Here is a 20,518-nt window from a genome sequence, read left to right as displayed (position 1 = left end):
TGGTATAAAAAGAAAAATATTTGTCAAGAAATATTTTTTCATATAACAGCGTTATTGTGATATAGTTCACACACCATGAATTCCATCCATTTAAATGGTGAAATTCAGCAGCTTTTAGCATATTCACAGTTGTGCAACCATTATTATTCCAGAACGTTTTTATCACTTCAGAAAGAGCAGTGGAAATTAATGACCTATCCACCCCTCCCCAGTGGTGGTTCTAAAGAAATTTCTTGGCTAATCTTGACCATAAATTCACTTGTTACATTCCAAGAAAAATCTGGTAGGAATTCTAATCAGAATTGCAATGAATCTGTTTATCAAAACAGGAAGAATTAACGTCTTTATGGCACAAACTTCTTCTACCCATGAATATATTTCGGACCCTATATTTTCCTCTGTCCAGAGCCTGGCCCATGGGAAGTCCTCACTACTTGTTGGGCTTGTGAATGATGAGATTCTATACATCGTTAGTTGCAGCTGTAGCCTTTCACAGAAGAAAAAAGAAACCTCAGTGAAGCAAGTGACTCTCTGATGGTCAGAAAGAGTGACAGCCATTGCTGGAGTGATCCAGTGGACTTGGTGTTTACAACCAGAATTCTCCACCACCTACAGCTAAGGGGGTTAGAGTGTTCTTTTATTTTTTCTTAATGGCGTTGCTTTTATTTTTACTTATTTTTTAAATTATTTTTTATTTAAGTGTAGTCAATTTACAATGTTAGTTTCAGGTGTACAGCAGAGATTCAGTTATAAACATATGCATATGTATATACATATGTTTTAGATTGTTTTTAGTATAACTCATTACAAGAAATTGAATATAGTTCCCTGTGTTATATAGCAGGTCCTTGTCATTTAGTTTATATTTACTAATTTGTATCTGTTAATCCCTCCTTTCCTGCCTGCTAAATACAGTTTGCTTTCTATGTCCATGAGTCCATTTATAGGAGCACCATTTTTCCTAGTAATATACGCTCTTTGGCTGCTTTCAGTTTCAGTAATTCCATCTTATCTGTGGGCGCTTTTCTTCTGGTTGCCTTTATGTGGTTTGCACACGTGGTAATAGAGATCTTTATTTGGGAGAACTCCAGGTCTCGTGTAGTCCCTGGTACAGAATGCCCACTGAATTGATGATTGAACTGGGAAAAAAGCACAGTAAATGCTGGAATTTCCACTATGGTTGAGAATTCCAGGTTTCAATAACCTGTTTAGACAACCTTACTATTGGCTGCACCCATACTGGGTAATTTGGTGGAAATTCATGGTATGGTGGTGTAGAGACGGGACCTTATATTCTTCTTCTCTTTCTATTTTCTAACACTCATTCTCCTGGGCCTTCCAGATCCTCCCCCAGAAGTGCCCAGGGCTGGCTTAGTGCTGTGCTGAGGCAATATTTGTTAATAACGCCCTTTCCTCTTCTCCTCTGAGCCTCCGTTTCTTTCTGTGCACAATGAGCGCTTAGACTAGATAAATACTTTTCAGTTTCTTTTAAAGCCATGTTTCCTTTGAGAAACAGAAAATGCAAATATCTCCTCTCAACCCAACCCTTTAGATTTTGGTATGTCCTCCAAGGAGTGACATAGCTCTTTGTGAAAAATTGATGTGATTTTGATTGCAGGTGACACAGAAAAGACTCTTCAGAGATTTATTGCAGGGAGAGGGCAGGAAAGAGGCAGTATGTGACACTTTCTAGTGTGAGCAACGGAGCAGGGACTTGGATTTAAATACGGTGTCTGACGTGGCCTCTCTCTAATCTTGTAGAATGTGATAAAATTCTCTACCTCAGTTTCTTGATGTGTCAAGTTGGGGTGATAATATTTTAAGGCTTCTGTGAAACATTATACAAATAAGATATTTGTGTCTCGGTAGAAACAAGATCTGCTAGGGATTCAGGGATTTGTTTAAAAAAAATTCTTGTCCATAGCACTCTGTCTGTGTGTATTTAGAAGTTCCTGGAGGGTGAGGGTGAGTCTAAAGTCCATTGTGGGACAGGTGGCCCATATTTCTCCGTGTCCCAGTTTACCCCCTACTCCCCAGTCCTCTTCCTCAGTCCAGGATGAAGTTCCCTAGTAGATTTACACAGAGGTCTTGTGGAAATGGCTTTTCATTTTATTGTTTCACCAAGAAGGGCTGCCATCATGATATCTGTGGTCAGGTTTTGAAGGGCTGCCATCATGATATCTGGTAAGAATTCTATGCAATTTGGAGTTCCAATTTAATGAAAAGAAAAAAATTACAAATAGAAAATTAGAACAAGGGTGGTGACAGGGGCTCTTTTAAGTGGACACCATTAGCTTTGTTAGCTTCAGGTGCTGTGGCCTGTTGCCACGAGGACCCATCCTCTTGCTCTGAAGTTGGAGGGACTAGTGGGCTCAGTGGGAATGTTAACTGAGTGTATCTCATGGGCTGGGCATTGTCCTATTTGTACTGTGTGTTCCTTATTTGAGACAGTGAGCTCACCTAACCTCGATAACCTCTTTAAAATATTAGACTTTTAATTTTGAGATGTAATGTAGATTCCCATGTGGTAGTAAGAGATTATATGGAGAGGGCCTATGGACCCTTTGCCCAGTTTTCTTAATGGTTCCATCATGCAGTGTTGGGGTACAATTCATTACTGACTCACTAACAATTTGAGGTTTGTGTTATTGCCCTTATTTCTATTCACGATTAAACTGGGGCTTCGTGAAGCATGCAGGCCTGTCCAGGTCACCCACATTGTTAATGCAGAGTCGGGTGAACGTGGGCTTGGGATTTCCAGGCAGTACCATTATGATGGTTTGTGGCAGGGAGCAGCATTCACTTTGCTTGTTTATTCATTCATTCAACAAACATTTATTGAGTAAACTCTGTGGGTCAGATGCTTTCATAGAGTTATCTGATTCTTCAGCAGTACTGAGAATCAGGTAATGTTTATATTTTTTAATCTGAGAAAATTAGCTCTGAGAGGTTATAACCTCCCCAAAGGAAGTATAACTCATAAAGGAGGGATAGAACATGTGTACAGTCACCTCCTTTTATGCAGGTGGTACCCTATGCATTTTACATTTTCAAACATCCGTAATCCAGATATATTCTTGTAAGGCAAGGCTTTTTTTTTAATTGAAGTATAGTCAAGTTTACAATGTTGTGTCAATTGCAAGGTGTTTTTTGACTTTTGAATTAAAAAATACTTTTTCAGGAGGGAAATTAGGTGTATTTATTTGTTTGATTTTTTAAAATGAGGTACTGGGGTTTGAACCCAGGACCTCGTACATGCTAAGCATGTGCTCCACCAATGAACAGTACCCTCTACCCCAAGGCAAGTTTTCTTATCCATTATTATGAAGCTTAGGAGTTCAAATAAATTGAATAGGAATCCAGATCTTTTGATCCTACTGTGGTCCTTCTCTTTATATTCTGCTGAAGGGGGTTGGGGAAGCATTTCCTTTGTTCATTTCTTTATTCAGCATTTTTGAGCAGTGACTTTGCATCAGGGCCTTGCTAGGTGCTTGGAAATAGAAAATAAGAAATGACCTTTCTCTGCAGAGGCAGGAAGCCTAGACCAAAAGCTGGGTAATGTGATCCGAGCTACAGTAGCCATATGCAGACTCTGAGGACAAACTGTACCCTTGGATTTGCTTTGGCTTCCCTTGTCTTCTGGCTGGTACACACCAGGTCACCGCAACCCAGATGGGCCCGTAGCACACAGCAGAGAATGTACCTCGATCTCCTCTCCCCTCTCGGCAGGGCCTGCAACATGAGCATCCCTGACTACGTGCAGTGTGCTGAGGACCACCAGACTCGTCCCGTTGTGGTCCAATCCATAGAGATCATCTCAGAGGAGAATTTCTTTTGCATCTATCAGCTACTCACCTCGGTTAGCCATATCAGCCCTTGTGGCTCCCAGTGGACACTCTGTATCCACTACAGGCACCGCTATGTGCCCGAGAATCGGTGGAGCGTCTTCCAGAAACACCCCAAGGTCGTGGGCCTTGTCACCATTACCGAATGTCTCTCTGCCAAGGCCTTCGAGAAGCTCCACATGCAGAGGAGCTGTATGGCGCATCGCTTAATGACTCTCAGTTTTTGTCTTTGTGCAGCATGGGGAGGTAGCCGAGCAGACGCTCACCGACGTTGCCTTCAATCTAAGAGTACTGCAGGGTGGTGGAGAAGAGGATCGAGGACTTCACTGAGTCACTCTTCATCTTGCTCAAGTCCAAGTGGCTGGATGGTGGCCCCAAGAATTCTGGGGACAAGATCCCCCTCCCCTGCATCCCGTTTGAGAAGGAGGACTTCATGGGACTGGACACAGACAGCAGGTAAGTTTGCCTGGAGGCCAGTCCACCTTGGCTGTGTGCTGGATTGCTTCCCTACATCCAGAAAGGGATCAGCAAGGAAGAAGTCAATCTTGTAGCCAAGGGGGGAGGGAGGTGCAGCCCGCCGGTTTCCAGACATTTCAAAGTGAATCCGCCTTTATTTCAGAGAGATCCTTTTAGGGTTAGTGTGGACACTTACTCCCGCTTTACAGCCAGGAAAATGGTGGGACCCCTGGAGTTGCTGTCCAATAAAGTAGCCAAAGCCACTGATGCTAGGAGCACTGGGGAGGAGGCTGGACTCAGCTGAGATGTACTGTAGGTCAAATGCACATCAGACGCTGAGGCTTGTCTAGTAAAAGTACATAAACTATCTCTCTACTTCCTATATTGATTACATGTCAAAATAATAGTATTTTACATACAGTAGATTAAGTAAGATCTGTTCTTAAAATCACATTCTAGTATTTGTTTTTTGTTTGTTGGTTTGTTTCTTTGTTTCAAATTTTAAACGTGGCAACTGGGAAACTTTCTTTACATGCCTCTCATTTCATTTCTGTTGCGCAGCCTGTCCTGGTACATGCTCATCCCTTTGCTTATAGATGAGATGCTGAGCCCCGAGAGGCAGAACGAGGCGCTGGTTGAGCTGCGGCTGGAGCCGCTGTCACCTGCCTCCCAGGCCCAGCACCTTTTCAGCTCAGGCCGTCTCTTCCTGCCCGACAGCCACCATGCCAAGTTAGGACATCAGAAACACCGCCAGGGACTTCCTAATGAACTCCTTATGCAGGGAAAGGCGTATCACGGTGTATGGGACAGAGCAGGGAAATGTTCATTCCCACTTTGTCCCTGTGATTAAGTCAATGGCCCCACTTTGCCTCGGAAGTACAGATGAGCTCTTCTGGGCTGCCTACCCCCCACCTTCTGCTCTGTTTCCCCGTATATCTATCATGTTTTCCCTCGGGCTGAAGAGGGTGAGATGCCTTTGCCGAGACGTGGTCCCCCTTTGCTGGGGTGAGTGAGGGAAGCTGTGTCCCCCCGGCCTACGGCCTCGGTCCTTGAGTCTGGAGAGGGCTCATGGTGGTCCCACAGGTGGCGGTCAGAAGACCTGGCATGTGCTACCGGGCCCGCTTTGGAGGTGGTGCTCTGTGATTCTTGAACTTACCTAAGATCAGATCCTACTTTCTGGTTGTTGGTAAGTTGGAGGAGAAGATGCTAGGGAATTAATAAAAAGAATGTCTAGACCAGCCCTGTGAGTGAGAAGCACAGGGGACACTAGTCCCACCTGCGAGAGCCCACCTAGCAGGCTCTGGATGAATTTTCTGTTCCTCCCCAGAAATACCTCTATGGCTTAAGGAAGAGGAGAGGCATGTCGTGGCCATGATCTGTACTTGTCCTCACAGGGCCCTGTGATCTACATGCCCGCACTCCCCATCTGCTTCTTGGAGATGAGCTGGCATGTTTAGGAGCCTGGGCACTGCTGAGGGCATAGCTCCCAGCACCGTGCTACACAGAGTCTCGCTCCGTTCACCTCATCTGTCAACTCCTGCTGAGGCCCCAGACATTAGTCAAGTAGGTGCATCAGCGAAACCTAAGCAGGGACCACCTTCTCCCCCTGGACAGACTGGTGAGTGAGCAGTGGAAGCCTGGAGCCCTGCCCCAGCCCCCACGCCAGTGCCACTTCTTTTGTCATAGGAGGCACTGGTGACATTTTTGCTCAACAAATGCTTGTCTCTGAGTCTGCAGACCCACCAGAGGATGCCAGCTTGTTTTTGCCTTTTGAAGTCTGCCCTTGGGACTTGGCGGAGTAGCCGGATGTGTACTTAGCCCACAGTGGTTCAGCGCATTAAACCTGCCTCCTTGTGGGTCTGTCTATTCTGGTACCATAAGGGCTCAGCCAGCATCTGAACGTCATTGAGATAACGCGGCCAGTGAGCTCGGGTCAAGCACATTCTCCTCCAGTCACTTTTACTCCATTGTTTCTTTTACTATTCCACAGTCATTAATTTTTTAAACAATGCTTTGGTGCAGGAGCAGAGCCTCATTCTCTCCTGCTACTCTTGGTGGAAGTGAGTAAAACGGTCCAGACTGAAATGCGACAATAATTTGTAGCTCAAAAGCTGCCTAGTCGCTTGTAGGTCGAATTTTGGTTAGGGGAGCTGAACACGTTGTGGTCCCCCGGCAGCGCCGCTCCCCTCAGGCCCCTGCTTTCCCTTGAGCAGGAGGTGAGGTTGGGCCTCACCATCCCCGCGTCCCTGGCCTCACACACTCACATAAATTCTTGTACATACAGTCAAAATTATTTTTGTTCTTGTGTGATTCTAATTTTCTCTTGTTCCTCTTTTCCTTTTTCTTTACTCCTTTTTCACTTGTACTGCCCAGTGAGCATGTTGTTGCTTCTGAAAATGTGGGCTGTGCACACCCTGCATTTGAAATAGCCAGATTGCCCTCCGTACAGTCTCCGTCGCTTTAAAAAGCAACAACTTAACAGCTGTTTTGATCCATCTATTATCTTAGTCATTTTTTATTTTCTAATTATTTGGAATATTTGCTTTGTTAGCTCATCACCCACTGGTGTTTGATACCTGTTGAAATCCTTGCTTTTGAGGAACATGTTTGGTCCTCCTTTTATTTGATGACAAATGCGCCCTTATTAAATTTGTTTCATTGTTTTGAAGAAGTAAGATGTGAATTGATTTAGTCGGCTGCTCAGGGATTCTTTTCATGGAGTATTTAAACTTGTAAGGTCAAACTCTGCAGCATTTTGCTCGATTCCTGCTTTTACACAAACGTGCTCAGCACGCGGTTCCTGGCTGTCGCTGTGTGACGTGCGTGACGTCGCTTCCTGGCCGGCGGTCACTGGTGAGGATGTGGCCGCCACGGAGGTGACAGCTGCAGGGGACGCTGTTGGAGGAAGCGGTCACCGTTTGGTTCTTTAATTTTTTTTTTTGCATTCAACTTCCCCGTGCCATTTACTTTACTTTGCCTTCATAAATGGGCAGAATTGGGTCTAAAATCCATGCCACTATTTTTTCCCTTTACGAGGCTGGTTTTTCTGAGTATCAGGACAACATGGCCTTCTCCTAAGTAGCTGGCTTACCTGGATCTGTTGGGCAAAGGGACTGCTAAAAGGGCCGTAGCTTCCTCTCTGCTCCAGCCAGTGGGCATTCAGAGCTGGGTCTGTGGTTTGCCTCAGCAGCCGTGCAGACCTTCCTGCCTCGGCCTTTACTTTTAACCCATGTTGGCAGTAAAGAGCTGAATCCGTTTCTGTTGCAGCTGACGCCCACCACGTGGGCCCCCTAACGTGTCGTTAGTTTGTGGTAGTCAGTCCCCAACACCCCAGTCAACAATGAAGGAAGATGATTTGTCCAACCCAGGACCTTGGATTCTCAACCCTACCCTGGTTCATCTCACCTGGTGGAATTGTTTGGCCACCACCATCATGCTGACCATGAGGCCTTGTTTCTCCTTTCATGCTCTGGTCCAAATGTGGACACTTCATTTTTCACTGAATTTGTCTCGCTTGAGACAGGCCAGAATATCTGAATGAGTCCATCACATTCTGGGTGGGGAACAGAACAGAAGTAAGTGTCGCAAGTAGATGGAGTCTAGGCTGTCCGGGTTGGCAAATGCAGGCTGGGATCTGTGATGGCTGGGCTGTACACTGGACACAGGCCTTTCCCATGGCTCCTGAGAGCCCATGAGTTGAAGTGATAACAGCCTTGCGTGGGTTCCCCCATCCTCATCTGCTCATTGGCAAGTGTGTCTGCTAATTAGGAGCTCCCCCAGACCTCGGGCCCTTCAAAGCTCAGACCATGGGAGAACCTTGAGTCCCTTCTCCTGGGCCTCCTGTGTGAGAATCCACTGCCTTCTGAGGTGACCAGCGGCAGGAGATGCCTCCCCATCCAGGGAGCACCCTACGGAGGACTGTTAGTGCACCATGCTGTGAGCTTGTGTGTTTCCGGCCATGGTCCCTACAGAACTACACTTGAGATGGGCTTATTGATGGAGATAACAGGACTGATTCCAGGGCAGGGCCTGGGGGAGGGAACAGTGGAAATTGAATGTGACCTCAGACACCTCGGTGGGTGCTGGGGCTGTTACTAAAATGGGGAGTCTGGGAGATACCTGACAGGAATGGAATTCCAGAGTAAATGGTGGACATGAGGCATTTTTAAGATGCCATTTGTCATCCAAATTAGGACTTCAAAGAGGCACTCGGGTCGATGAGCCTGGGGCTCAGGTGAAGGAGCCGGACTAGAGATACACGTTGGGAGTCGTCATTCTTAGCTGGTGTTCACAGCCTTGCATGTGAATTAGATCATCTCGAGAGCTGCAGACTGAGACTGAGGGGGGCAGGGCTGTGTCTTGGTTGGAGGAAAGCCCAGACCATACAGCTCTGGTGTGACAGTCAGTGGCGTTTGCCATTTTCAAAGCAATGCCAGTTATCCTTAAGGGGCCAGGGGCTGGGCAGGGCCAGCCAGGAAGAAATCTGAAGGGAGGGTCGTGGCCACGTGTGCGTCTTGGGAAGGTGCAGAGGCTGCAGGGTACGGGAGGGTAGACTCCTCAGAAGCTAGAGTTGCAGTGAGGAGTGGGGAGAAGTTAGTCACAATCACCTGTGAGGGAGGGAGGGAGGCCTAGGGAGCCCCACCTTACCGGACTCGCTTTCCCATGAACAGAAGGCAGTCAGACAGAGGATCTGAGGTGAGAAGGGATGGGCACTGGGAGGGGAGCCAACCTGGAGAATGGTGCTTGCAAAATTCTGGAATAGTCTCCCTGAAAAATAGAGTTAAAAATACCCAGACTCTTAAGAACATTGTTAGTGACTTGGGAGGAGGCAGTTGTTTTTCTGGCCTCCTAAGGGTAAGGCATGTATCCAGGGATACACAGAAGATACGGGCAGTCTGTTCCGGGGGCTTGATCGTTACCGGGGGAACAGTGCAAGTTTAAAGGGGGAGAAGGGCAGCGGAGGGAAACTAGCCAGGCCCCGTGTCAGGTACCAGTCGGCCGCCCTACTTGCGTGTTTCATTCATATCCATGCCTCCCAGGTGGGCGGTGGCAGCCCCCTTTTGGGGATTGGGAAGCCTTCTCAGAGGGGTTAAAGAATTGGTCCATTTAGCGACTAGTAAATGCTGTAGCAGGATTCAAGCAGAGCCTTGTCAGAATTCAAGGGCATGTTCTCTCTACTGTTTCCAGTACTTCCCTGTTATACCTGGAATGGTGAAGTGGGTCAGTTTTGGAGCCTTTCAGAAAAAGTATGATTTAAGCGCCTCTGGACTGTTTCACAAAGCTCAGCATTCTTTGATGGTTCTGAAGCACGCAGTGATTTTCGTCCCAGAGAGGTAACGTCTAACTCCTTTGATGATGACGTGGTTGCAAATGGTGTACAGGTGCAAAACCAGACTTTGCAGCTTCTGAAGGGAAACTCTCCAGTTCTCCCTTGGTCGGCTTTCTTCCACGGGATGTAACTGTGCTGCAGCGTAGGCCTGAGCTTTCCATATGGAGTGAGAGTTTAATATCCGATGTTAGCATAAAACGGTCAGATGAAGAAAATCGAAGTTGACAATTTATTTTTGGGTTTCATTAGTCAAGATATACTATCAGTTAATGGCCCATATAGCAAATGAAATTGAGTACAGGACATTGCATTTCTTACTTTCTATTTAGAGTTCTCTTACAGAATAATGTTGCCTGCTTTGGAACATCAGCTCCACCACTCACGGCACCTATCAGTGTGTTGGTGTGATTGCATTTACAGAGTGAATGTAATCTAGGCTTCCTCAGCCTCAAACACTTCAGTGCAGAATCACGGGCTGTAGCCGTCTGTTAGTCACGCAAATACTTCTAAAATTATATGATTCCAGAAAAGAAAGAAGAGAGAGAGATTGCCTTTATCAAATTTCCTTTCAGTTCTAAATGAAAACTGTTGTTGAGAAGCTCTGGTTTCCTTTGGATAAGAATATATACATTTCTTTGCATGTAACCTGGGTTTTGGGCTAGAACACCAAGTTCTTGCTGTCCACAAGCCACAAAAATAGTAGCCAAATGGCACACGTGTGAAATAGTTTATACTTTTTTCTGAGAAAGTATCCTTGAATTTGGGACTTGGGCTGTGATTTCTGCTTTTTGATTCCCCCACCTGTCTTGTAATCTCTCACTCCTTCCCACGTGGTTCCCAAGTGTTCGTGGTCTCAAAGGAGTGGGCAAACACCCAGTTGGTCACCATGTACTGCTGCTATAGATAGAGCCCAGACAAGACTTAAAGGACATTATCAGAGAGGACTTCCTGGAAGAAATGGGCTGTACATTCAGTTGTGAGGACAGAGTAAGAGTCAGCCAAGAGAAGGAGTCAAGAATGTGGCTCAGATCGCAGGGGCAGCCCGGGCAGAGGCCTGGAGGCTTTTGGCGTGGGGACCCGGGGAGAGTGCCCTGTGCGGTCCAGGGTGGAGGGAGCCCCTGCTGGGGAGGACACTGGAGAGAGTCCGGGGTGTAGGGCTTTGGAAGAAGTTGAGTTTTACTAGAACTGACACAGTAGGCAGTGAAGGGTGTCAACAGAAGTGACCCTCAGGGAAGGTACTTCTGGTTTTGCTTCTGATATACTACAGACAAAAGGGTCGGGACGGGTGAGAGCAGGTATGTCTGTCCCTTTGAGATCCAACCCGTCATTCATTTATTCATAACACGTGCACTTCAGTGAGTCTAGGGGAGAGAGAGTGTAGCCACATAAATAAGCAAAATGTATTTGCTTCTTGAGAGCTTAGCGTTGTCAGTTAGCCTAGAATGTTCTAGGAAGAGAGGAACAAATTGTGGAGGTTGGAGGGAGGGAAGGCTTCCTTGGGAAACAGTCAAAATGAACCTGGAGGCAAGTGGGAAGTAGGAGCAGGTCAGGGGGCTCCTGAGGTCACTGGGGACCTATGTACTGAGATGAGGCTGGGCGAGCAGGGTCTGGGGTGGGGCTAGAACTCTACCAGGGAGCCTCTGAACTGTTTGAAGTGGGGTTGATGTAATCAAATTTGTGCTTTGGGAAGGCTGTCGTGGCTTTGTGTGTGTGTGTAGCGGGGAAGAGGTGGAGGGTGCCACCAACTGGGGGATCATTTGAAGACCATTCACAGGCTGGGATATGGGCTTCGGGGCTACTTGGGGACGGCAGGGGCAGTGTGGATGCCGGCTTTTCTTATGGGGGACTTGTTAGCGGGGCTGCCCTAGAGGCACCTTGTGGCTGGAAGAAAACTGATGGAGGCTGCCAGGTGGACATTCCTCTTCTCTCTTTCCATGCCTAGTGTGATTATCTTAGCTCAGCCAACATTTGGAACAAAAGAGCTAATCTCCAGGGTTGCCCAGGCCTTTGTAGAGCTCCTTCGAGTGAGATCTGATAGGATTTAGGTTTGTGTTCAGATCTGGATGTTCACTTAGCTAGAAACGTCCTGTCATTTCGATTTCCATAGGGGTTTTTATTCCTGATAAAGATTGCTTTCTTGGTGAGAGGAAAATTATTACAGCTGTTGTCTTTTTCAAAAAAAATCATATGTTTTAAGAGCTTTAATATTCAAAAGAATAGGAATATATAAAATATTTAAGGAAGTCTTTGGTGTGGTTTCTTTGCTTTCTGAGCTAATGTGGACTTAGAGCCTTTGTATTACTTAATAGCACATCCTTGTCAGTATTTAAAGAGCTGTTAGTGAGCACCCCAGGCCCCACCTCTCAAAGAATCGTTAAAGTTTGCTCTGAAATAGTGAGGTCATAAACGTCTTGTTTTCAGAAATCAAAAGGTTTTAAATACGCACCATAGCTCCATTTATAAAATAATAATAAGTTCAAAATTAAGAAAATGGAGGATAATTGATTTTTTTTAAAGCCTAAACATAAACTTTCTTGTGCTAATTTTGCAACTGGAAATTTTGAAAAGAAAAATCCTACTGCAATATCATCTACGTGGTATATATATATGAGTTTCACGTTTGAAAAGTAACTGCGCAGTGGTTTTCAAAGTCAGGAGCATTCCAGCTCAAATACTGGCAGTGGTGGCTGCTGGTTTTCAATGGAAGAGCCTAAATTTGCCTTCTTAGCTTTTTTTTTTTTTTGTACTGAGAAGGTTGAGTAGTGCTTTGCCAGCATGATTTTCGGGCAATTTGAGGGCAGCTGTCGTGTTCCAGCAGTGAGATATTTCCATGCATTTTATTTTCTGGACATCACCAGGGCACATGTGGGGTTTGTGCCTGCAGGCTGGAATGCTGCAGGACTCCCTAATCCATCACCATTATGTCCTGTTGCTGCTCCGGTCAGGGAATGATTTTCTGTGACTTGGAGGTAATGTGGTCTGATGGTGATGATCAGACGTGCAGTTAAATGCTATTAATTGAAATAAGAGTAACCTAGAAACATTGCTCTAACAATACAGGATGAGGGAGGAGGATTGGCTGAGCTGCTTGCAGTGGGATGTCTTCTCAGGTGACTCCCTCACCGTGATTCCTGCCAATATCCGCCCCAGCCCTGCACGGTAGTCCTGCCGAAGCAAGCAAGCACTTTGCTCAGAAACGCACTGAATTTCCTTGCGCCTCTGTTTGTTGGCTTTTTTTTGAAAACACATTTTGCCCTTTGCTTAAATGCCATCCATGCTAGTCACCCCTTACACTCATTCTTCTGGACCTCGTCCATACATAGCTGCTGAATGGATGAACAGAATGTAGTATCTCCATGTAGTGGAACATTATTCACACGTAAGAGTGAATAAAAAAGAAAAAAAAAAGAGGAAAATGAAAAATGCCACCTGTTTTGGGAAGTCCACCCTGACTGTTCAACCCACACTTTTCCCTTTGAAACACAATCACTTATGCTCCACTCTACTCTTTTTGATAGTACTTACCACCTTCTAATAATCTTTAACGTTTCCAAAAAAAATAAAAAATAAAGAGATGCTGATGCCACTTCAAAATATACAAGCCTTGCTAACAGCATGTTAATTGAAAGGAAGCAGACACAAACGGCCAGATATTGTTGATTTCAGTGATCTGAAAAGCCCAGAAAAGGCACATGCAGAGGCAGAGAGCAGGTGATGGTTGGAAGGGGCTGGGTGGAGGGGGATTACGGAGTGAATGCTAGTGATAGGGGGATTCTTTTGGGCTGATGAAGTGTTCTGGAAATAGAAGGTGTTGAGGGCTGCACAACTGTGATTGTGCAGAAGACTGCTGAGCGCTGTGTCTGGGAGTGCCTGTTGTTGGGGCATCTTTATTTTGTTCACATCCTGCAATGTGAAGGGCCATCTTCTGCTGTGGTCATTCTACTCCTGTGAGTGGTGAGGGTCAGGACTTTGTAGAGTCCTGTTTCTTTTCTCCCTCTGGCTGAGTGTAGGCAAAAAAATTTAAGCCTGAGAAAGTGCTCCATCTACAGAAATGTCTTTCAGTTTTGCCTGGTGTAAAAATCTTGAGAGCTTTTAACCGTTGAGGCTAGTCTGTGGGGGTAAATAGCCTATGAAGCCTGGGTGAGCCCGGGAAGAGCCGCGCTTCCCTCCCAGACACGGGTGGGGATTTCACCCCCTTTCAGGCAGTGAAGGGCCCAGACCCGTGGGCAGACTTGACAATCGTGAATATTTACGTGTATCCGCTGCTTCATCTTGGATATTAATTTCAAGCTGAGTCAGTTTGTGACGGCAGCCTCATCCTACATCAGGAATTTATAGTATCTGCTCTTTGAGGTGAAGACCTGACAGACTTGATTATTTAACAGTCTGCTTTGAATTGATATCTCAGATTCCTTTGTCAAAAGCAAAACAGCAGAAATACAGACGTCCTTTAATTCCAATGTGGCCTGGAACGGGTTTAGTGTCTGTGCCTCAGTGGCCTTATCTGCGGGTGGGGAAGATGATAACAGTGCTTCCCTCAGAGGAGCTGGTGAGGGGAGAGTGAGAAGCACAAATGGAGGACTTACACGAGATGCTCATAAATGACCGAATTTAGTGCTCTCCGCCTGGTGAGGCCTTAGGGGTAGAGATGTCAGAACAGAGCAGTCCTAGCCGGAGCTCGATACGTGATGGTGGCTGTTATGATCAGTATCACCACTGTGGGTTATCAGGTAGTTTTAAGACTTGGTAATATGATTTCATGAATAATGTTAAAAGACTAGACATCTCAGATCCAGTTTACATAGTCCTCAAGATTTCTTCTGAGAATTGGATGGTTTCTTCCCTATCTTAAATCTGAGATGAGTCTCTAAAAATTTCCGTATTCCTCCATCCTTTTGCTTTAATTCTCTATTTCTTAAAAAACAAAGTTTTTAGATGGAGTTACTGGGGACTGAATTGAGGGCCTCATGCATGCTAAGCACATACTCTCCCAAATGAGGTATAATCTCTTCCCTGATTTTTTTTTTAAATTTACATCTTAATTTTCAGAGGTTAGAGGCCTCTAATTATTTTTCTGGAGACTTGTCCATGAACCTGTAAATCTACAATTAATGGACAAAATTTGGTTTATTAAAAAAAAATCTATAGAAAATTCTACAGTCCACCCAAAAGGAAATACTCATGGACTTAAAATGTTTCTCCTTTAAGGTGATTTCTCCTGTTTGGTCGAGCTTAATTTGTTAACAGCCATCCTCATCATCATAATGACCAAACTCGCTGTGAGTGGACGCCTAACTGAGGCTAAAATGCTTTGCTCATATTTTACTTCATAGCAAGTGTTTGATTGTAGGTATCAGTGTCTCCTTTTTTGTAGCTGAGGGATTGAGAGATGGGTCAGCTTGCCCCAAATGACACGCAGCTGGCGGTGGCTAGCTCGATGCTGGAATCCAGGCTGCACAGGATGAATTCTCAATTGCTCCTCTAATCAGCTTCCCGTTGAGTGTTTTCCCGAACTCCTGTGAGCCCATAAATGACCGATTTTAGCTATCTCAGCCTGATGAGGTCTTCAAAGGAGAGACACCAGTGAGAATGAGAGGCAGAGTGGCATAAATTAAAATTGTACATTTTCACAAATGTTTTATTCTCAGGTAATGACTGTAAAGGAAATAGTTTTTTAATTTAGTGCTTTGTGAGAACTAAAAACAAAACATTTAAAATAACTATTGTGCAAGAGAGAAGTGGTCTTTGAAAGTCCAACTGTTGCTAATGATGTTACTTGTTTTTTCTAGTGGTGCTTATTTACTGAAAAATTTCCAAACACTGAATTTGTTTTATGTAGTCTTAGTATGAAAGAAAACTTTGTCAGTGAGTATTGTAAGTAAAATCCTTACTCTTTTCTTTCCTGATGATGAATATCTTAGTTGTTTACATGGCTTAAGTATATTTCGTCATTTGTGAAATTTGAGTAATATGGTTTACCTTGTCTGACTGTGAGAGCTGGACGCCTTGTATACAAAGCACCGTAGAGGTGCTTAATAAAAATGTGCTTTCACAGTGACTGATAGTTTAGAAGTATCAACTCTGAATACTAAAAAGGGTAGCTTATTTCTGATGCATATTCAATATGTGTATATATGATATACATTAATATGGCTTAAAGTAACTAGGATTGTTTTTTTTAAGTGCAGTATGAAGCTTTAATGAAATCTGTGTCATTCTAGTGAGACAGGGACTACTTAAATTGCCTTAAGCAGACGACCTTGAAGATTATTTACACAGAATGTAAGCTCAGAATTCATGTTGCCGTGTAACCATCCATCAGACATTTAATTTCTCGGGATTCTGACCAGAACCATTAAGTTTAGAAGAATCCACATTGATTATTATCAGGGAATAAGCTTCTCTCTTTTGTGACTAAAGAAAATTTTGATTTTTTTCTGCACTCTTTTCAGGTTTTAAAATTTCAAAATTTTGATTTGACATGTCACTTTTTTAATAGAGAGAATAAAGCTCATGCTGTTTTAATATGTAAATAAATGTTTTTGTATTTCAATACCCTTCTATGATTTCCTGGCTCTTTGAGAAGTATTTTGCAAGATACTTAGATTACCTACTGTTGGAAAAATACAGATGTTACTTTTATGAATATAGGCGTAGTACAGTTCTGTTGGTTTTTACTACAGTGCAAGACATGAGACCTAGGAGAGCTTTGCTGCTGATTGCCAGGAGGACAGATCTCAGGTCTCAGTCTCCCCTCGTGTAAAATGAAGTGGCTGGACTGGATTCTTTCCTCTTCTAAGATGAGCTTCCATGAGCCTATGTCTTTTGTTTATATTTAGGAGTATTAGCAATATCAGATTAAATACTGAATACCCCTCCATCCCCCCGAAGCAAAGTGCAGTATATGCTACATAAGCTTCTAGTTATCTGATTCTCGTTTCTCATCTTACAGTCAATTTTTGTGTTGCATGTTTCCCGGCAACCTGGAAGGTCTTTTTAGCCATAGGTGGCGCTGTTGCAACTTTTTACAGTCTTAATTTTTCTGTTTGTAAAATAAGGCTTAAACAATGTGATTTTATTTTGATTCCTTTGCTTAATGCTTCAGAATAGCACAACGTCCATTATGTCTTTCTACCTGGAAAATTTTTTCTGCTTATATCATAGTTTTATTCTTTTATCTCGCTGTGAACATTTCAGACTTGCTGTGCAAACAATGGCAAAATCGGGCTTTTCTTCTAGTGTTAGAAACCAGTGAGCCGGGATATTATAAAACAGCTAGAAGCTGCCTCTGGAGCACCATAAAGCTGAAAGGTGTGTTGAGTTCCCTGAGTATTGACCCTGCCGCTGTGTGTTAATTGGTGGGAGTTGATTTGGTACATATATGATGGGGTGTAGTTTCTTGACTTGGGTTTGCCTGCACGTGCTGACACTGAACCATGTGATCCTGAGTCAGCTCGTTCTGAGTTTTCCCCTCGTCTGTGAGAAGGGGACACTCATATCTGCTTTGTAGAATTGTGAGAATTAGTAATTATGTAACATGTTTACCACAGTGGGTATGTCAAGAGAGCTCATAAACTTTAGCTGCTGTTTTGTGTGCAGCCATCATTTTATAGTCTTTGGTAATTACAAAGAAACAAGAAAATAAGAAAAGCTGATTTTATGATGAAAGATATTTGAGGACGTTCCATAATTCCTACACCCATAATTTAGCATCAGCAGAGTCAGAACTGTTACACAGTCGCCCTGGACCAACGTTAAGCCACAGAAATTTTTGTTACTTCATATATGTTGGGGCCTAAGGGGAACCAATACTTATACACATGTTGTCTCCAGCAGCCAACTGAGAGATGACACAAAAGAGTAGGCAGGCGATAAATGTCTTCTTTGTTACTGATGAAGCCACGTTCTCCATGAACTTCAGGGCTGTGGATAAATGAGTGTCATGATACTGTGTCCCAGAAGTAGAGACTCACCCTGTCCCAGGTATCTCTGGGCCACAGCAAGCCTTCCCTTGAGAGAATGAGCGCCATCATGCACAGGGCTGTTCTGCAATGGAGCTGAGCATCCAGGGTGCTTCCCTAGGGTAGTCAACACTGGAGGGAAAGGAAGGGTTTCACATGCCCTGCTTGTCTCCCCGGAATCACAACTCAATCTGTTAATGTGAGGAGGGCTAGCTGTGGGCCAGGGGTCAGGGCTGTGAAGGGAGTAGCACTCTGCATGGCCCAGAGGAGTGGGGAGGAGGTATCCCTTCCATCAGTTTAAACAGGTGGTGGGATGGAACAGAAGGGTTCATCCCATGAGTTTATAAAAGGAGAAATAAGAATTTCCTTTGGGTATTAGTCTAGCCAGGAAACACAGAAGATGATTAGGAAGGAGACTTGTAAACCACTGTAATATTAATTTGACATTTGTTGAGCACCCAAAATGTGCTACATTCTTTTCTGAGCGTTTTACAGAAATGAATCCTTCAATCTTCTCAACAAGCGAGTAAGGAAGGTTTGATTGTTATCCCAGTTTCACAGTGTGGAAATTGAGGCACACAGAGGGTAAGTTGACCAAGGTCACAGAACTAGTAAGTGGCAGAGCAAGTATTTTAACCCTGGCTGTATGGTATTGTGGCTCCCAGAATGGGCTTTGGGTGTTTAGATGTATCTGCATCCCTCGATTTCTGTACGTCTGTGCATCAATTAGCCCAGAAAGGACAGGGAAAGGAGAGTTACACAGGTGCTCACAGTCGTGTCTCGGCAACTGTCCACGAAGAGTGCACCGTGATTAGAATTAATTGTTTTCCAGGCAGCAGATCTGTTGGTATAACAGAAATTTAGTCCATTGAATTCATCTAGAAATCCTTCCTGCTCTGCTTCTGTCCACACTTGCCATGTGACTGCCTGCCCGTGTTTGGGCCGTGGAGGAGAACATATACTCATGGTTGAACTCTGATATTGCAGTCTGGTTCATAGTTTCACATCTTCTGTTACATTAATAAGTTAAATTTCTGGTTTTCTTGCATCAGTGTCTCATGAGTTTGGTTAATGTGAAACCAGTCCATGGGAGCCCAGGGGTTATGATGGTATAAATTTTTAGCACGTTGTGGCACTTCTAGCCATGCAGACATGACTGGGGGATGTACGCCTTTCTCACTGATTTCTCCCAACAGCAGGGTCCTCTCACGGATGTGAGGCTGGGAGCTCTCTGAGTAGCTCAGTCAGAGGCCAAGTCCACCAATCCGAAAATGATGAAGTACCTGGAAGTGGGTTTAATAAAAGTAAAGGGCTTCCAGGTAGTCCGATGGTCTGTTCAAGAAATTTGGTGAAAAGCTGTCCACTGTCTGTGGTTTAGCTGCTTCTTTGCTATTGAAAAGTCTGGAGTAGATGAAGGGATTTTAAAAAGCAGAAAGGAGTGATTTCAGGTGGTACATCCACACCGGTGAGAAGTGATGGATGACCGCCTGCGTGAGGCACAGACAGAGTCTTACAAACTTCATAAAACAGCTTCAAATGCTCTGCCATCTGAGTGTGCTTCATATGGGGTCCAGTTCATCACTGGTCACGCTGTGAGGGCAAGTAACTGACGATGGCAGAAAGGACACGGAGGCATCAAAAAGGTCTCACTCATGTTCCCTGTTTAAAGAATGTGGCACAGTGTATTATATTTGAGCTGGTTTTTCACTGAACAGCTTTTAGTGTTTTCTGGGACTCCCCAGTGCCCCAAGGTTCCATGCAGCTGGGTGTCCCCTCATTGCAGCTCCGTCAGCGCTTGCCCTGGGCTGATGTGGTGTCACGGGAAGCAGGACGGTCAGCGTCCCCGGCTCCTCTGAGCTCCGTCTCCTCATCTGCAGAGCCTGGTTTCCCATCCGTGTCTACTTAGTAGGGTTGCTGAGAATCACACGTGATGGTTATCAGGTGTGATTTCTGGTTGTCTCTGCGATTGGCAAATAGCCAATAATTGATAGAAACTCTTGTTTTTTTTTATTGTAATTGTGTCTCCTAGATTGCAGTGGTTTTTAGTCTGCATTTTTTTATAACTTTACTCATTTTTAAATATGCCCTTATTTTATTTATTTTTTTTTTGAGGTACTGGGGACTGAAGCCAGGACATTGTGCATGCTATGCAGGTGCTCTACAACTGAGTAATACCCACCCTCCTTTTCTGCACTTAAAAATAAATATTGCAATACACAAAATAGCTCTTAAACTCCATCATGGGACCTGGTCTCTGTATAGGCAAATGAACACGTATACTATTTCAATAAGAATAAATGCTGTTGAGACATAAGTTTCTGAATCTGTTAATGTGCTTAAAAACGATCATAGCTAGTGATAAACACGAGACTTAGATCCAGGACTTTTTAGGGTATGTTTTGCCATCATGGGAAATTACATTCTACCGAGAAGGCTAATTGGGTCTCTTTGATATTTGGATGGTTTAGCAGGTGATCAAGGCTTTCCAAAGCTGACAGTTTTGTATTTTAAACTAACTACAAAGTTATCTTCTAGAAGATGGAAATCCTAAGCTTGTGAATTTCCCAGTAATCCAGGGGGTATGTGTCTGTGTCTGTGTCTGTGTGAACGTTTGTGTGTGTGATTTCAGGAATGTAGAAATAAGTTCCATATAGACTTCTGATATCTTTCTCTTCCAGTTCAAGGTTTAAGCATATACTTACACAAATAAATTGATTTTCTTTTGTCATTTGGCATATTGGCGGGAATAAGAGGTTCTCATACTTGTTTCAGAAGGGTTGGGAAGCATGAGCTTAGAAAACGGGAGGAGAAAGAGGCAGGGAGACACTTCACACTTTGTGCAGTATATGAGAAACGGTAGCTTTTCTTTTCTCTTTTCTTCTAAAGCAAACTGGCTCTGAATTGTAACACACTATTACTCAGAATTG

The 20,518-nt window shown here is 44.3% G+C and overlaps 1 protein-coding gene across 1 annotated transcript in view; it reads left to right on the top strand.

Moving 5' to 3' along the window:
• LOC140690348 (trafficking protein particle complex subunit 9-like) overlaps positions 1 to 20,518 on the top strand; it is a 115,362-nt gene that overhangs the window by 1,478 nt on the left and 93,366 nt on the right. Inside the window, exon 3 of the mRNA XM_072952062.1 lies at positions 4,083 to 4,301. Within this exon, the coding sequence (XP_072808163.1) occupies positions 4,279 to 4,301 (23 nt within the window). The 5' untranslated portion in view covers positions 4,083 to 4,278. The remainder of the gene's footprint in view (positions 1 to 4,082; positions 4,302 to 20,518) is intronic.

The sequence above is a fragment of the Vicugna pacos genome, chromosome 30 (assembly GCF_048564905.1).
Source record: "Vicugna pacos chromosome 30, VicPac4, whole genome shotgun sequence".
NCBI lineage: Eukaryota > Metazoa > Chordata > Mammalia > Artiodactyla > Camelidae > Vicugna > Vicugna pacos.
Note: the sequence above shows the minus strand (reverse complement) of the source record. Positions and strands in the feature narration are given on the sequence as shown.